The 19,508-nt window shown below is 43.1% G+C and overlaps 1 protein-coding gene across 1 annotated transcript in view; it reads left to right on the forward strand.

Moving 5' to 3' along the window:
- Positions 1-10,683: 10,683 nt before the first annotated feature.
- The window catches only part of LOC115328051 (enteropeptidase-like), a 29,219-nt gene continuing 20,394 nt past the window's right edge, over positions 10,684-19,508 (forward strand). The window contains exon 1 of the mRNA XM_029989131.2: positions 10,684-10,732. Coding sequence (XP_029844991.2) covers positions 10,684-10,732 — 49 coding nt within the window. The remainder of the gene's footprint in view (positions 10,733-19,508) is intronic.

The following is a 19,508-nucleotide window of genomic DNA, read 5'->3' on the forward strand; positions in this document are numbered from 1 at the left end:
TGTCGACGGGTCTTTTCTTGTTTCCGTACTTTATAAACTGCATTTGTTTCTTTTCTGATCTAAAATACCGAACAAAAACTACTTTCATACATAATTGAAACGGTTCGCGACACTTGTATATATTTTTTTTTTATTTCGACTAAAAAAAGCTTTTAGCGGCTCTGACCAGTAGTAAGCCCAGGACCAAAGACGTCACATATTGCGCACATTCGGCAACGCTGGTCGCTCTCGTAGGTGGAGGAGGTTTCCGCGTCGTCCGGTTAAAATATGACTCACTGATATTTAGTTACTCTCTCCGTGCCCGCTGGCTTGCCCGAACCCCAAGAGACGTGGAAACCGCAAAAAAGGTTGACGTTTAAATATTATTGCAGGGCCCCTTTAAGTAGTACGACCTTATTTCTAATAATATATTTTAATTACGCTGGCCAAAAGGATAACGCAAACATAGTCAGCGTTTTTCGCTGGCTCAGCACATTAAGCAGCACGAATATTTAACCGTCAAGTTGGTACCCCGAGTAAAACCATTGACCAAGTAAATATTTCTGATGAGAACATCGCAGTTTTACGATCAACAAAAAGAAAATAATTAGTGCCGTGACGTGTTTTATACGCTTTACAGATGCAAAGGATGAGGTCCTAATATACTGACGTTGGTATAAAGGGTTTTTATAAGGTTCAATGGCAGAAAGTTAAGAACAACTCTAACGCCGGGGTCACACTGCCCATATATCATACAAAAGTAAGCCTGCGAACGCCGCGCAACAAGTTTTTCCTTGAACGTATTTCTACCCGGCATTCGAAGCACGAATTTCTCGATGACTCGCGTTAGAATAGGAATGTAGACTGCGTTTGTTATCATGTATAAGAAGTGTGACTCCGGCTTAACGGTACAAACTACGCCGACAATAGACTTGAATGATTATCACGTCTCCTTCAATGTACGTTCACCATGCTCGCTGCAGATGTTTACGGACAGAGATGAGGCAACGGAAAACTACGCACTTAACTGATTAGTAAACCATATTCTCAGCGGGAGCGCGGAAAGTGGTACTCCTAAAACTGCGAAACGGCCTTCTAGACCTGGATGTGAACGAAAGAAGGAACCAACAATCTTAAGGATTAATGAAATGTCCGTCACTAGTTATCAGTTTATCACATGTGCAAAGGTTATAAATCCAGCATTTTGAAGCATGAACTAGGACACTGCTAAAATGAGTATTACTGCGCATTCGAGCTGTTGAAAGTTAAGAGAAAAAATAACCTCGAGACCAGAAGCAAGAAAAGAGACAACCACCAGACCGTCCCTAAACTAGAGACGGTGCTGTGTTTGTCCCCTTTTTTTTCGTTCCTTGTCTCGAGGTTTATTCACCATGATGAGTCTGCTACTTCGAGCGAAACCTGACTTCAGGTTTAACAAAAAAATTACGTTTTCAAATTGGTATTAAAAATTCTTAGGGTCTACATACCATGAAAAGAGCAAAAAAAGTATGTCACACCAAAGTAAATGTATATGCTAATTAGACTTTATTGAAAACAGATATGCATAACGTTTTCCACGTTCTGTTCAAACAAATTATCCTTTCAAGCATAAGCGATCTCGGAGTGCGGAAAAACGCAACTGGATATTTATAGGAACGTTAATTTCTATTAGATTTTCTGGTGGATTGTTTTATTAGTAAACGGACAGGGAAGTTTATAATGATTTTCAATCACTGACTGTTATTTTCAAAATGCAGTTGTCTCTCACACGCTTATTACCTTGCAGTGCTTTATTTTTAAAGGATCATCTTCTCAACATACAATATTGTCAAGATCAATATGTCTCTTTAATGAGCAAGACGCGTTTTAAAGGAGCAGTCGATAAGAGCAAAAATATATATTTGATATGACTTGTGTCGCGACTTGCTTTTTGAACCAGTTAAACTCGATACACATATCTCGACAAGCAACGAATGCACCATCGTGAGAAATACTACTGTTAGTTGTGACCAACGTTACTAAACCACTCAGTTGGGAAACTCCCATAGAGACAGCTTCCAAAAAGTGGCCCCCATCTGTCTCCGAGCACGGAGCTAATGACGGACACAACGCCACCATTTCTCCCGCAGCGGCCACTCGAAGAACTGCACGTGACATCTAATGTGGCTTCCAGAACAGATGCCGCGGTAGGGGTTACAGGGGTGCCGCCCCCGTCAACCCCGGCGGACGCGCCTCATTCGATATCGAAGTTAAAACGCACCTAGGTCGGGACGCGCTATCTTAAAGGCCCGCTGAGGCATGGTTGTATAAAAACAATATTAATTGTTCCGCAAAACCTTGCGAACTAAAAATGATAAAAACATAACACGCCCATCATTTGGTACTAAACTCCAATAAATTTCATACAAAAAGAGTATTTTCTGTTTGTTTTTACGCAAAAACAGGCTTTCAAAAAACTCGAGGTGACCATAGTACAGACAAACGATAAAGAGTGGCGCTGTTGTCGCATTTAGCTCGGTCTCGGTGGACGCCAGCGGCCCAGGTTTCGACGGTGAGTTTCCCAACTGAGTGTTTTAGTAACGTTGGTTGTAACTGAGTAACTGCGTATTAGATTATATAATCAAATAATAACAGACATATTTGCAATTTCTTCACACGTGTTGCGTGAGACTTGTGGACGCTATAGGGGGCGCCACTTTGTAGAAAGCGTGGGGGGCGTTACCCCCCGTGAAAGAACGCATAAGTGCAGCAGCGGGGACGCCGACCGAGGAGAGAGAAGCGGGGCCTGGAGCGAAAGGTACACGCTGCGGCGGTGTCGACCAACGACCTTGTTAATACTAACTTCATGTTTACAATTTACTAATAAATGTAGTTTCACGTTTTCCGAAATCCTGGCTCCGTGTTATTCCGCCGCGTTGGGCACGCAGTAAGGCAACTTTCCCACAGACTTAGCGCAAAGGTAAGCATAGGGTTGAAAATTCATTTGTTCGCTAATGTTTCTGTCAAAATTTGTAAATTATTATCCCTTCGCTCATTACATATGGTGTTCTCACTTAACAAGTAGTACATATGAAGTCGTATACCAGATGATAAAGGGTAAATTTATTGTTCTCGATATCGGCGTGTACGTTAGAGTCTGGTGTACTATTTCAGGTTCGGGAGAAAAAGTCAAGTGCTACATAAACATTTCTTAAACTCAAGACGTAAGCTACAAAAAGTGGACAAACACAAGACGTCTGAAGTTGAGCCGTGTTGAGAGAAGACGTTTCAATGGAGGCGTCTTGTGTTTGTCTCCTCTTCGTAACCTCCGCCTTGGGTTTTAGAAATGTTCAAATTTAATCAGCTCGCCTCCCTATTACATTATCTTCGTGTGGTACGGATCCGCGTTAAATGAGCTCATGTTGATGCTGGCAGCGTAGGATCTGCCTCTTTCCTTCGCAGATACAAACCGAAGGTATAATGACATTTGAACTATTAAGTGGTTTTCCCGCTGCGCAGATGTGTTCATAGCGTCGGGTATTACCGCTCACTTCCGAACAACTGGAAGATACTCTTCAAAATGTCTCGTGATAATTTGACCTTATATTAAAGGTTTCGGTATTGAGATGTCAGAAGGTTTGAGTATTTTTTCTGTTATCTATTGAACGTAAAGCTGAGGTAAACTCATGACTTTTATGGGATAACTGTTTAAGTCGGAGTTCTCCAAAACACAGTACGGGGGCCCGATCCGGCTCGCGGAGGGCGTCCCATGTGGCAGCGACTAGCCGCGGACCTTTCAGTGACCCCCGGGCCACCGTTCCGTTTCTAAGAGGCCCCCTCCTACTGTCGCTAAAATAAGCGCGGGTAAATAAATCGCAACGCGACGTTCACCAAACGCTAGGTATTATTTACTCGCTTATTTTCTGGCCCTCGAGTCTGCGACGAACACACAACCCGGTCCCTTAGCTATAAAGTTGGGAGACCTCTGGTATAATCCGAAAGATTTGTCCTGAGTTGTTGAGAAACTTTACTGTGGTTTCGACGTTTCCATGTAAACGTTAATTCTACATTACTGAGATTAACCGCCATAATTAAAAAAAAAAAGTTCTTATAAAAAATATATTTGTATAATCTAAAGAGCAATCCAGTGTAACTCGGCTCTCGTGATTGTGCACGACGATATTTTTCAGGCGACTATTTATATAACAGCTTGATAACGACCATCTCCGTCGACAGTGCCTGGACATCTTCTTGCCAGCTCTATTTCACCTGGAGGTGTGGGTGAAAAGAGAAACTCGCTTTTTATACTCGATGTATGAGGTGTGACGTCCTCCACCCTGACGGCACTTTCACACTTTAGGTTGAGCAGCGCTTGCGAAGCGGCGACGGATGCGGTTCGCGAGCGAATTGCCTCTTTTGTTATCGCGCCAAATAGGTCTGGACTTTTATTGCTTCGGTTTCAGGTTGGGTTTTGGCGTGATATACACGCCTATGCTACAGTTAATCTTTTCGTATGAGAATCGCGGTTGATGCTGCTGAGTGGCGACCGCAAACCACGCAAGCATATTGGCGTCTCTTTTCCAATGTTTCGTTAGTTTTCAAGAACCAGCCGATGCTTTCACTGACGCACATGGACAGTATTACAATGTAAATTAAACCGTGGTAGGTCACCTCAATTTTTGTTTTCTTGCGACAGAGGCAGATATGCGTATTCGGGTACGGCCGTAGACGATGGTAATCTGCCTTGTCCATTCGTCAAGCTTTTCGGGACAGAATAATAATCGAATGCATCAAAGGAGCTGGTAAAAAAAGCCCGCAATTTACGGTTACATTTTGTTGTCCTCAAAGTGGCTTAATACCACTGTTTCGTTGGTTGTGTACAACAAGCAAAATATCGTAGCACAAAGTTAAGCAAAAGCAACGTAAAACAGCAACATAGCAGCGTTAACGTTAAAACCGAAACCAACCAAATTGAAGCAACCTAATGGCGCCGAGTGCGTCAGCGCCATCTATCCGCCGAAAAGGTGACCACTAAAATAAATGGGTCTATACGCCCCCCTACGGGAGTCAGAGTCCCGTAGTGCCGTGTTTTCTGCACGGCATGTCGATCCTGCTCTCCACGTGACTGAATCCGGCGAACAGAGGTGCCGCGCGTTCGAGGCACGCGCACGCTCAAAATCAGGGGAATATACGCCGAGGCGCGTGCAACCTCTACTTTCCTGCACGGCATTTGAACCGGCTCCTCACGTGATCGGATCTCGGCGAATAGCGGCGCGTAGACAGGTGGAAAGCAGACAGGCAACTCTAGCTCTCGTAGGGAGCCGTTACAGGAAATCTAATTCGGTCTAAATCCACCTAATCGACCCCATCAGTGATGGCGTCAAAACATGGCGCTCCGCTCTAAACAGACCGTTGCGAGGGCCATTGTTTACGAACAGATACAGAGGGGCTCGACGTGAGGTTAGGAATTATCCGATAAAAAAGTAGATATTTTTTGTAAGCACTGATCTTGTCAATATTGTCACGGATGACAAGTGACGAAGCGGTGAATGACCGAGTAAACTGAACGTTTAATGGGGCGAAGTTGTGCCCGAAAATAAAAGGAAAAAGAAAGATAATAATAGAGCGTCGCGGGCGTGGAAGGCGGCGAAGCAGCATGATCGAACACTGAGGCGAAAAACTGGCTCCGGCTCGCCACGCGGGGTTCCTTATGTACATGCGTGAGCTTCTGGAATAATCGGCGTAGAATGTTCGACGCGTAAAATTATTCGGACCTCGAACAACACGATTCTCGAATTTACCAGAAAACTAAATTGCAAAAATAAACCAAAGGACGCGTGAATCCTGGGAATCGAACCCTGACTTCTCGCGTGGGAGGCAAGCGCGATAACCGTTAGGCCACGACCGCGCTGCTTACTTGGCGCGCGGCAATATCTAATCACGAAGACATTTTCTATCGTCTCTCTGCCATAAAGCGATGACAAAATTCGACAACAAAGATTCGCAAAAGATTTTGCCTTGCTAACAGACGACTGAATGGCTTCGGGGGTTCAGTGGCTCTCTACGAGGGAGTCCACGGAGTGTGCAGCCAAGACGAGGACGAAGGAGGACAGGACGCAAACGAGGCACAACTTCCAACTCATTTTTATTGAAACGCGTTGTGGTATTTGTAGTCAAACTTCGTCACAAAACAACACAAAGAACCATCACGGAGCATGATCAGGGTACAGTATTATCTTGCTCCCAGGTAAGCAAGTTCGTTTTCAGATAGAGCTATTGAAGGCTTAGCGATACACGTTTTGCATAAGTAATTTTTCGCTTCTACAATTTCGCGTGCTATCGTAGCCTCGCCTTTTTTTAAATTCTGACGCTTCCATCAAATAGTGAAACACAACCGCATGCCCTGCAGTGCATGTCAAGAAACCCATCGTTGTGTTTTTGCATATTGTTACAGTGCTCGCGAAACCCATCATTTAGGCATCGCCCCGTCTGCCCGAGATACTGCACGCCACAAGACAGCGGATTGCGATATACCATGAAATGTGTGGCAGTCGACAAATTTTGTTCAGTGCTTCTTTTCGCATTTGTGTTTGGCAGGCACGTCAAGCTTTGTTAGTTTGCACAACTTCATGAGCGCATTGGCGCGGTAAACACGACCTCTACACTTGACTGTAAAGCTATATTCTTCGAATCGTGCGACACTTGGTGAACATACGATATAACAACAATTTTTTCTTTCTGTATCCACTGCTGACTTCCATTGTTTTCCTTTGAGACAGCAATTTCCTAGACGGCCTGCAGCAACCGCAACAAGAATGTGCTTGGAGTACCGAGCTGCAGCCAAATGCATTGCGTGCTGCTCAAAACCGGCAAAGGCCAAATGCTCAATGGATTGTTTGAATGCATTGTTAAGACAGAGGATAACAATACTTATTTTGATCAGCTTGGAGTTGCCTGAATGAAGAGCATGCAGCGGCTTATGCGCACGCGGAAGTGATCGTCGAGAAATAAAAACCTGAAGTAAAGGAAACCTATAGTGATTTCTACGGGCATCTGATGTGTGGCGTCGAGCGTGCAGAGGCATAACTTAAAAGTGGTCATGGCTTTCGCAGTATGTGCTTCAAAATCGTTGGTATCGGAACGAGTAAACACTATGAAATCAGCTACGTATCCAAATCTTCCTTTACTTTGAACCCTTAAAACCGGCTGCTAAGAGTGCTATCAAGTTGTGCTAAAATATATCGCTGAGAACTGGCGCGATGTACTACCCGATACATCTGCCCTGTTTTTGCAAGTAACGCTTCTCATCATAGTGAATAAATGTTTCCAAAGATAACAAGCTTAGGAATTCTAAAAATCCACTTCTAAGAATCCCCGATTTATTTTGAAAGGCTACAACTCAGTGCATTGTTAAGGTTAATGTGGTAGCCTTTCAATATATCGGGGATTTTTAGAAGTGGTTCTTCAGAAGTACTCAAATACATGTATAATTGAGTTTGTTCGACTCCTTGCTCTTTTAAGCAACCGAAAAATGGTGACCCGGACGCACGGTGTAAGATACATTTAGGTAATGTCTCTCTGCCCGACGCTGGGACCACATTAAGTTCGGCGCAGAGCGCGCTTCACTCGCACGGGGATAAATGGCACCCAAGTATGGAATCCCTCCCAAAAAGACCGCTTTGGTTGTTGCTTCCAGCAGCGATTTCCCCCCCCCCCCCCTCCCCCAGCCTCTCGCTTACCACTTTTCGTTTACTTCACCGCCGCCTCGCCTCCACCAAGTCGCCAGAGTCCGTAAAACTGTGTTCTCTGTCTTCTTCTTCTTCTTTGGGTTAAGGCTCACCTTCGTGCGCGATGGTGGCACCTGTGATCGACACAGCACCAAAGCCAAACACAAGGCCAGCCACTGGCCGTACGGCACCACCACACAATGAAAAAGGCGAGCATTCTACGCCGCCGACACCGTGGGCACGAGGGGGACCTCATACCCACGATGCTCACACCCCAGCGCCCTACGCGGCTCGGAATTAACTACTCCTGGTTCGAGGCTAGCACCAAACACGATCGCGTCAATCCCTCTTCACGGGAAGAGCGGCGACAGTCATCGCTTAAATGTATTTCTTCCACCGTGTACGAGCGTGATTTGAACACGCCAGCTACTCGAGATCGTACATTTTTATATACGTTCTTCAGAACCTCTCACAAGATGCTCTGGCGTTTATCATGGTTGACGCATCTGAGACCGCAGCAGGTGAAGTTCTGCTAGAGTTAGAAGGCGGCCAAGGGTGTGCAGTGACGTTCTTCTGAAAACTATATTCGCCAGCAGAAACAAGATACAGTACATTCTGGAGAGAGCTACTTGGACTGTGTCTTGCTGTAAAACACTTCGGCCATTTCCTGGCTGGCAGACAATTTGTATTTGGACGAATTACACGCTTTTTGAGATACACGTTTGAATCTAACAATTTCAACCATAGCTTACGAGAGTTACGTCATATTTCCTTCGTGTCCGAAGTAACAACAAACAAAAAATTCGTATCGGCCAAAGACAACTCCGTCGCCGTTGCGTTAGCTCGTATGCACATAAAAGAGATCTCTTCAACTCGAGCGAGAACTTTGCAGTTCTCGCTCGAGCCAAAGAGGCAAACTGTCCACATCTAAAACATCCTCACCCTTTAAGACGTCAACGTTCCTGACAGCAACAGAACGATCAGTTGCGACGTTTTTATGGGCCCACGGTGACCATACATCTCTACTGAAATCCCACACACTATGTTTTACGCACTGCACACGCTGCCACATGCTTGTACACGCACTCCCCAGCGTTTAGTCACATTACGCTGTGTGTGGCCGGGCATCAACGCAGGTGTGAGGCGTCGGTCGCAATCGTGCCCTCAGTGTAAAAAATTGAAAGTTCATCAAAACACGATCACACCTCGCGGCATTTTTCATGAACCTGACACTGGTTTAAGCTACGCACATCAGGACATCGTGGGACCATAACCATCATCGCAGGGTTTTCAGCAGTGGCGTAGCCAGGAATATTTTACGAAGGGAGCGTCCAGTGAGCAAAAAAGACGCCGGAGACGCCGTGTCTGTGCCTCTGCTTTCTCAACGGTGGTGGATGTTCATTCCGCGCGTTCGTGGTTTTCGCTAAGCGTGCTGCTGTGTGTCTTTCTGGTGCACCTGCTCGGTTTTATTTGTTGAACTACCGTACATCCAGGAATTTACGAGGCGACATTGGGAGTACTTTGAGAGAGATTTTTTGCGGCAAAGAACTCAGTTGTTCCTATTTGGTCTGATGGCTTTTGTCTGCAGCTGTGGAAATTGTTTCACTGGTCTCGACCCTGTGAAATAAAGACATGGATATTTCAGGCCTATATGAACTAGCCGCGTTTTATGTTGTTAGCGAATCGTCCAGCATTTGTTAAACATACATCCCCCAGAATTAACAGGCTTCCTCCTGTAAGCCTTCCGCTGGCGTACTAAAAAAAAAAAACGATAAGATCCGCTTAATAGCGACAAATCCAGTGATTTTTGGTAAATTCTGGCTTTACTGGAAGGAACAAGAGCCCCATAATTCAGTAAAATAATTTTTTACTGAAAATAAACTTCCAATAAAAACTCTTTTTCAATAGGGAGTTATGACATTATACAATAATTCTTAGCTAGAAAAATTCACCACGCGTAAATCATGACGAATATGAACTCGGGTCTATTTGCACAAAGCAGAAAACTAATGAGGATGATAGGACCGGTTTTGGTAATACGGAATACATGTGACACAAAGAGTTAAGCGCAATACATATGAGACAGCAAAAAACTTTTAACGCCGTGCTAAATCAACCTGAAACTGGGGTAGAGAAGACACATCAAAACGCACGTTTTGATCTTTCTTCTAAACCCGGTCTCACTGACACTGAGATAGAAAAGACACATCAAAACCATGAAGAGACAGAAAATTTGAGACATGGTCCTGTCTATTTTCTGTCTCGTGTACGTTTTTCTGTTTGTCCTCAGCCCTCCACCTGCCCCGCCTGCACGCTTACGATATTTTCCATTTTAACGCAGTTACACAGATATGAAAGAGTGAACTCAGAAGTGTGATGCCGGGGGTGACATTGGTGCAATAAATATTGGTCTCAACTTTCAGTGGGAATAGACACGGATTCAAAGTGTTTGGTAAGCGCCGCGACGCCATTGCTTTGCATGCTCTTATTCTTGCGCCAGTCACCCCGGGTCTGCTGGAAATGGGCCGTAATCCCGGTGTTTCTGAAAGGACCGCGGCCAGCCGTGTGCAAGTGAGAAAGTTTCCGCCAGAAGGATGTGATCAGCGGACCGTGTTTTGAAAACCCCAGACGTCGTGGGGATACGTCATCTTTGCGTTCAAAGCAATTTCTAAACCCCTCGGACATCTCAATGGCGAAGCGTTTGGTGTGGGGTATCAAAATAACACAATACGTGTTCAAAGGTGACTTTCAATAGTTTAGAAGTGGGCGTTAACATCAGACTCTGAAAACGCATTTTCGCTGCATCAAAACAACTTCCTAGTTCAAATGTCATCACACAAGCGCTTTGTATTTGAGGATGAAGGCGGTAGTTCTTGCATCAACATAAGGGCATTTAAGTCGCATACAAGCGCATTTAACACGGACCCCCAGCACTTGAGTTTTTTCCCAGTTTGGAATCAAAATACAGCCTAGGAGGTCCTTGCCGATATTGAGAGCAATGAATTCACTCTTTCTCATATTCGTATACACCATTGCCTTGCTATACGGTAAGTGAGCAAGGCGCCATTAATTAGTTAAGTGATATCCGTTTACTAATCAAGCAGAAAGTATTGGCGACAAGACATGTATTTCTGACTCTAGCCTTACCTTTGCGCTACGTCTCTCTCAGCATGCGCGTAGAGATCGCGCATATGTCTTTTATTTCTTGATTACATAAGCTAATGCGCAGTCACTCAGTTAGAACTAAGCTTAGAATTTCTCACGTTGGTGCCTTTGTTTCTTGTCGGGGGGCGTCTATTTACATTAACTTGTCCCCTTCAAAAAGTTGTCTTGAAACTTAGCTGAGTGATATTGATCTCTACAACAATATATTTTGAGAAATACTCGAAAACAAAAATAAACTAATACAAGTCTATAAGCGTGTGTGAGAGAACTCCTGCAAGACAACTGCATTTCAAAAAGTACAGTCAGTGATTAAAAAGGATCATGAACTTCCCTGTCTTTTTACCAATAACACAATCCCCCTCAGAGGCTCCGACACAAATCGACGTGCCTAGGGGTATCTCGTTGCCTTTTGCCACCCTCTGGAATTACTTCGACTTGAAATAAACTTATAATTTTAATAGAACGATGAACGCGCTGTAAATATCCCTGTGTCTTAAGTTCAGCCTCATCAGCATATATCTTCACTGAAGAGTGCCGGGATTTCGTATACCAATAAATCAGTTTTACGTTTAGCCTGGAATATTGTTTTGCACGAAGTAGCAGACTATTAGTTTATGCATAAAAATTTAGGCTTGGTATTCTTGGTACACGTGATAACTAGTAACGGACATTTCTTTAATACAAAAGATTGTTCGTTGTTTCGCTCTTTCATGTCCAAGTCTAGAATTCGCTTCCGTAGTGTTAGGACTAAGCCATTCCTCACTCCCGTGGAGAATACGGTTTGCTAGTCAGTAAGGCTCATGGCTTTCCGTTGCCTTCTCTCTGTCCGTACACATCTGCCGTAAGCATAGTGAATGTATACCGAAGGTGACGCGATGATCATTCGATTCAACTGTTGGTTAGACTACATTGGTTAGAGGTGAATGCTAACATTTAAAGCGTTAGATTCGCTCTGAACTATCTGCCGTTAACCCTTAATAATTGTCCTTCTTACCCACATCAGTATGTTAAAACCTCACCCCTTCCACCTGTCGAACCAGTAAAACGCGACACGACAGAAAGTACTTCGTCTTTACTTATCGTACAGCTGTACTGTACTCATCACAAATTCAGAAATATGTGTTTGGAGAATATGTTCCTTCGCCGTACCGCCTTGACGAGTGTTGCGTGTCTAGCGGGCCGCTACAGGACTTCACTCTAGCGGGCCGCTACACGTACTACCGAACGTCCGCGAAATTCTCTGATGATTTTTATTATAGATTTGGCCAAATTAATTAGAGGGTACTCTGAGAAAAAAGGTCGTACTATTCTCTAACTTTTGGTTAGGTGCTCTTGTCGCGTATGTTATTAGCTTCTTACAAACTACACCGCGTAACAGGCGTCCTCTTAACAGTTAATATTTTAACATTTATTAAAGGGAACTAGTCTCAGCAGCAAGACCATGCAGAAATCACTACGTTGGTTGAGAGTGAATAATAACGGCTGGACAAGATCTTAGTTCCCACTTAGCAGAAGAACCTAGAAGGTGCTAGCTATAGGCCAATTCAAAGGTCTCAAAAATGATTTGCATTGCTCGCGCGAATATAATTGCACCATCTACACTTTATATTGCGCAAACATTACGCACGCCATATATCGGCTGAAAGCACTACAGACAGGGATCACGTAAACAAACGCAGCACGCATAAACACGTACATGATCCCACACTACACCGATCATTTGCTGCGCCGTTTTCTATTCTTACTTTTATGCCCTCCTTTTTTAAAGCACGGCTTTTCTCCGGTGACAACCTTAGCAATAAATAATTTACAAACAACCTGCCTTTTTGCCACTAATTTCGTTTCTCGACATTGAATATTAATGAAATAAGGGATTAATCTCTTAGTTAACATACCATTCACGCTGTAAACATTTGCTCCAGTCGATATTACTACCTGCTCCTGTGAGTTTCACAGCCCATGTTTCCGGCTCTGTGTATATTTGTGACTACTGCGACCTATTGGGGATTCGAGTATTGGACAAATATGGCGGCTTAAAACAGATCGTGCAGTACCATGTGCCAGCTCAACGCGCAACGCTGCGGCATCATCAAGCAACCATTTGACTCAAAATGGCTAGCCCCGATTTTTATCTCAACGTTACGAACCTGCAGCGATGTGTTGGCGTAACCGAGTTTTCAGGGGCTTGACTTTCTTAGAAAAAGCAAAGAAGAGATAAGAGATGGCCAAATTACTTTAGTAAATACGTTTCTGAAACTGCGAAAAGTAAATAAATTACATCACAAATTACCGCAGACTAAAAGTAATTACATTGCAATTATTTCAGAGTAATAAAATTACTTTGTCATTTATTTTCAATGCATCGAGTCAGTCATTCGTGCTCATTTCATTTACAGTATATGTACCAAAACTCAGGTCTTCCTGTTTACACCGCAAAAGCCCGATGGACCACGAACCGAACGATACTGAACGGTCGTTCTGCTGGGACACGACATGAGCGTTAAACAATATGAATAGCTTCCTTTTTAGACGTTACTAAAAAGAGTCCACTTACGTGTTTTCCGGTTCATTCAACAGGGAACGTTATTAGTTAAAAAGTGCTGTTTTCCTCTTACTCATTGAAAATGACCAAAAACCCTTGTGAGTATGTTAAGTAGGGCCATGGGAGCTCGATCTTACAATAAATTGTTAAATGAAACATTTACCTTATGGAATCTAATTCGCAGCTGAATATAGTTCAACCAAAATATTGTTTTAAGTGTAACTATATACATATATATATATATATATATATATATATATATTAGTCTCAATTTTGCAATATAGTAATATATTAGTCAAAGTGAGCCAATATTACCGCACTTTTTTTTAGATCTTTCGCGTTTTCTTGGTTTAAATTATCTGCAGATTTTCTAGTTCCCTGCAAAACAAATATGACGTCTTTTTCGTGCGCGTCGGTGGACACTTCAATATAGTTTATCGTCTGTACCTTTTGTGATCTGGCCCTGTATTCGCTCCGTAGACTTTTCCCGAAGTTTGACAACAAACAAATTGTCAAAACAAACCCAGTAGTTGATATGCAACGTGCACGAACAAGTGAGAGAGAGGAAATCGGGGCTCTCCTTTATTACTGTGCACCGGTTCGTTAGCGAGTTGGCCGGCGTAAGTTAGCTGGGGTGGGTATTGAGGCCGTGATCTTTGCCCTATTGGAAAGACCAGTCCAATCTGGTACCAGTTTAAAACTTGGTTATTGCTCCAGTTTGACCAGTTTCATAATGGTTGGACTGGTCAAGGTAAGTAAGTAAGTTTATTTCCCATCAACACTAATGGCGGAGGTCGAGAAAAAAGCTGTAAAGTACAGCTTGACAAGGTCCTCGACCTCCTACATAAGCGAAATAGCAGAGGCACAGGAGAAAAAAAAACACATACAAAAAAGATTTTCCATACCAAAACATGGTTCAAGGTAAAACAAGAGGACACTATACAAGCGGAAAATACGTACTAAGCAAAGAAGGAATAAAAATATATATATTAAAAAATATTAAAAAAAATATTACATGAAAGATGAAATCATTGCTAATTTACCTATCTAAGCCTATGAAATATTCTCTAAGTTGTTTTGGTGACATTCTATTCAATGCCAGTTCACTCTCTTCTAACTGGTTCAGCAATTTGGGCAACGTATATCGAACCATCTGGGAGCCGTAATTTGTTCTCCAAGCCACCATCTCCCAAAGGTGTACATGACGAGTGGGGTAAACCGGTTCTTTTAGATATAGATTAGCCAAATTTGTAAGGAAACGTGTATTTCTATTGTTTTCCGCTTTAAACATATTACTAACTCTATAATTGTATAAATTGTATATATTAATGACGCGGAAAGCCCTAAACAGACCAGCTGAATGGGAGTCAAACGAGGCGCCGCCGATGGACCTCAGTATTTTTTTTTTGTAATAAAAATATCTTTTCAAGGTTCGATAATCTAGTTGAGCCCCACACAAGATGGCCATAATTTAAATACGAATACAACAGAAAATTGTAGATTAGTAATTTCACATTCGTTGGCGAAATTGATCGATTGCGATATATCAATCCAGTTATTCGTGACAGTTTGGGAATTATAAATTTATGTGATTATTTCAGGACATTCTCAGAAAAGATCTCTCCCAGAACCTTAAAATTGCCCACAATCTCATTTGGGGTTGTGTTAAGAGTAATATCTCTCATTATTCCAATCGATTTATTTCTCGTGCGAAAAAGTACAGCTTTAGTTTTGTTTATGCTAATTTTTAATGAATTTTCCCTGCTCCAAATTTCTAATCTCGACAGCGTCAGATTTGCAATGTCCACTAGCACGTCGCGATCCTCGGCCGAAATAAGTAGCGTTGTGTCGTCGGCGTAATTTACAAATTTGACATTTGGGTTAATGTTGACGACGTCATTAACACCGAGGTTAAAAAGGAGGGGACCTAATCTACTGCCCTGAGGAACACCGCAAAGAATAGGTTTCATAGAGGAAGAATTCCCATTCAGACAAACATATTGCGCTCGATGCTCTAAATAAGACCTAAAGATCTGTAACGTGTCTCCCCGAATGCCATAAATGTTAAGTTTTTTTAGTAAAATTTTGTGGTCAAGAAAATCAAAGGCTTTACTAAAATCTACAAACACTGCCGAAATCTTTTTCTTTCTTCAAAACTTTGCAGAATAAATATTTTCTGCACAAGTAATACAGTCTCCGTTGAATGATCTCTCTTAAAACCGAACTGCGAATCCGTAATCAGTCTGTATTTATTCGTGAAATTCGTCAAACGGACATGAAGCACTTTTTCAAGTGCTTTTGAAAATACCGGTAGTATGGATATGGGTCTGTAGTTTCCCATTTCGTTTCTATCTCCTTTTTTGTAGAAGACCAAAACTTTAGCTATTTGCATGCGTTTTGGAAATACAGAAGTTACCAGAGCCAGGTTAAAAATATGACTTAGAAATGGAGCTATCAAATCAACAGCATACTTCACTGGTTTTATCTGTATACCGTCAGCATCGCAGCACCCGCTACTTTTTAATTGCAAAGTGAGAGAAATTACCTCATGTTCAGTAACTGGTTCTAAAAATAGTGAGGCCTCGTTTCTCGCATCACAAAAAGTATAATTAAAATTGTCCTTGGTGCTCGTTATACTTACAAAATGGTCATTGAAAGCCTCAGATAACAGACAGCCTGTGAGTTTTGCACCATCATGCTCTATTTGCTCGGTATTTTTTGATAGTTGAGCGCGGCGTAAAATTGAGCTTAACCTATCCCACATTACGTCTACGCGTTCGTTTGCAGACTCAAAAACCTCATAATAATAGCGAGCTCTTGCGCGTCGGATCTCTTGTGTTAAGTTGTTGCGATATGATTCAAATACTTTCAAGGCATCCTGTCTTCTAGTCTTCACAAACTTGTTGTACAATGTATTTTTCGTGCGAATTTTGCAAAGCAAATCCGGCGTTATCCATGGTTTTCGAATACGCCTGGTATTTCGGAAGTACTTAAACGGAAAATGGGTCTTATATAGAGTAGAAAAAAGATCCAAAAAAGCGTTATAGACCCCGTCAGCATTGTCCTTACCGAGTACTCCGGTCCAGTCTGTGTTAATGACATCTTGTCGAAATGCGTCGAACCGATCCTGAGTAATACTTTGAAATAATGTAGGTTGTGTTTTGTTTCTGTTTTTAGAGATATTCTTTATGCTCAAAAATATTGGGAGATGATCGCTCAGATCACAAACAATGACTCCACTTTTTATGTTGCCGACTAGGTGATTGACTATAAATAAATCTACTGTAATTTCACTGTGCCAGGTAATTCTGGTTGGTCGAGTAAGACGATTCTTACAACCGTTCGTATTTATAACCGAATCTATGTCCCTTTTAACCTTTGTATCTACACCCATATTAATGTTAAAGTCACCCCTACAAACGAGATTAAATTTACCTTCATTGATAAACACCAAAAAAACATCAAAGAACTCAAAAAAACAAATTGACATTTCCGTCAGGAGGGCGATAAATTACTGCAAAAATATTTTGTTTATTACGCAAGCATAGTATTTCATAATCACTGGTAATGCGACAGTAGTCATCCAGCAAGTCACAGATTATATCCTCCTTCATTAAGATAGCCACCCCTCCTCCCCGTTTGGTTGTGCGATTTAAGAAAAAAGAACGGTACATGGGTAAACAAAGTACATCAGATTCATTCGTATACCATGTTTCAGTAAGCATAACTGCATCAAATAAAAGATCAAACTGATCAAAAAAACATTTCCAATTCGATAGCTTTATTTTTTGCACATTGGGCATTTAAGTGAAAACAGTTTGTGGCGTGCATGCATTCTGAACCGAGATGACTCAGTACGTTTTGTGGAAGTACACGACAGGCCATTGGAAGCGATGAATTCCTTCAGCGTAAAGCGACAATTCATACCATCCTCAGCAAGTCATTCTCGCTTTCGACAACAGTTGCCCTCTCGATCCTTCTTTCGTATGATAATCCGTCCATTCCTGTGCCAAACGTACTGGAATCCGTTATCTTTGGCCCATTGCTTTGCAGCCCAGAGGAGAGCCCTGTTGTGCTTTGTTATGTTTTCCTGGAGGTATGTGTTCCCTTGACTGCTCTTGAGTTTCAACCTATTTTCAAACCACCGATTTCGCATTGTTTCGCTTGCAAAGTGAACTATGATTCCAGGCACCTTATCTGCTCTGGCTGGAAGCCGGTGTACTGAAATCACATCGTTTGTATTTAGCTGTGGTACGTTGAGCACGTTCGCAATCTCATTCAGTTTAGTTAAAAGTACTTCATTTTCAGTCACAGGGATACCGTGAACCTCCTGGTTTTGCTTTCTACTGCGCCACTCTAGTTCGCTGACATCCCGCTGAAGCTGCCCAATCATCGGGCAATTTATGTTCCCTTTCATTACGTCCACTCTTTTTCTAAGGTCCTTGACACCCTGTCCGGCTGGTTGATACGCTTCAGGACCTCATCGTAGTTGTCCGACATTAGTTGCACAGAACGCTCGATGCCATCTACGGTTTCCTTGAGTGTTAAAAAGCTGTCCAGTTTTTTTATTCATAACCGCGAGTAGCCCTAGCACGTCCACCTCCGTGTCGTCCTTCTTGGACTGGGTGCTTTGGCCACCTCTCGATTGTACAGTTACACATGTTTGGCAGCGCCAAGTTTTACGGAACGTCTTGGTGTTCTTAGTTGCCTCCATTATTCCGTAGCATATCCCCCAGTGGTAAGGATAATTACAAACCACGCATGTCAAGGAGCTTCCGTCATCGGGTAAAGATTCATGACACTTCGTACAAACATCAGTCATTTTGGGCGTTTAGAAAATCGTTCAACCAATCCGGCAATAAAAAGAAACAGCAATAGCAATAACAGGCAGCACTGGCAGCAGTGGCAACGAAACTTGTCGAAGTATAGTATAAAGTAGTTTACCAACCTGAAAGATGCAGGGCCGACACGTTAAACGACGTATTCCCTCCTGTTGCCTCTGCCGCCTATGCTGAAGCCGGTCGCTGATAGTGGTATATGTAAGATTGCGGTACTTTCAAAGCCACGCTCGCGGCTCGTGATGATGACGTCGCAGCTGATTGTGCGTAGTGGCAGGCTAGCTGGACGATCCAGAAAACGCAGCCTGAAGATAGTTGCTTGTCCACTTCTGCAGCAAGGCAGATTCTGCAGCAAGGCAGGTCAATGCGTCCGGCGATACCACAGGCCAGGAAACCACGGAACTGAAAGATGCAGGGCCGACACCGCTAAACGACGTATTCCCTCCTGCTGCCGCTGCCGCCTATGCTGAAGCCGGTTGCTGATAGTGGTATATGTAAGATTCCGGTACTTTCAAAGCCACGCCCGCGGCTCGTGATGATGACGTCGCGGCTGATTGTGCGTAGTGGCAGGCTAGCTGGACGACCCAGAAAACCCAGCCTGAAGATAGTTGCTTGTACACTTCTGCGGCAACGCAGCTTCTGCAGCAACGCAGGTCAATGCCTCCGGCGATACCAGAGGACAGGAAACTACGGAACTGAAAGATGAAGGGCCGACACGTTAAACGACGTATTCCCTCCTGCTGCCGCTGCCGCCTACCTGGTGGTTCGAACTGGTCACACTGGTTGACTGGTCATGGCGGTTGAACTCGTCATAATGGTTGAGGGGTCATGATGGTTGAACTGGTCATGGTGGTTGAACCGATCACACTCGTTGACTTGTGACGTTGGTTCCACAAAAAAAATATATTTTCATTTGTTCACGCCACCACTGCGCTTGGGATATCTTTACTATACACAAATTTAGACAAAATACACCTATTACAAGTATCAGCTGGACATACACTGAGCGCATACACACACACGGCACATGCAAACATCAATACAACCGCACTCTAGCCCGATAACTGCTTCCGGGCTCTGCGCTTTCCACTTTCATACTGGCCGTTTTGAAAGTCCGGAATTTCTTGGTGACCGCCGAAGCAATAAAAAATATTTCCAGCATCTTGACTTTTTTCCAGCAATGCCATAAATCTGACTATATTGAAGGGCTCAGGGGATGAATATCTTAGTAAAAGGTAAACGCTCGTTCATGCCGTAATTATTTGAAAGCCAATAAAT

Source organism: Ixodes scapularis, unplaced genomic scaffold (genome assembly GCF_016920785.2).
Source record: "Ixodes scapularis isolate PalLabHiFi unplaced genomic scaffold, ASM1692078v2 PGA_scaffold1__304_contigs__length_218370807, whole genome shotgun sequence".
Taxonomy (NCBI): Eukaryota; Metazoa; Arthropoda; class Arachnida; order Ixodida; family Ixodidae; genus Ixodes; species Ixodes scapularis.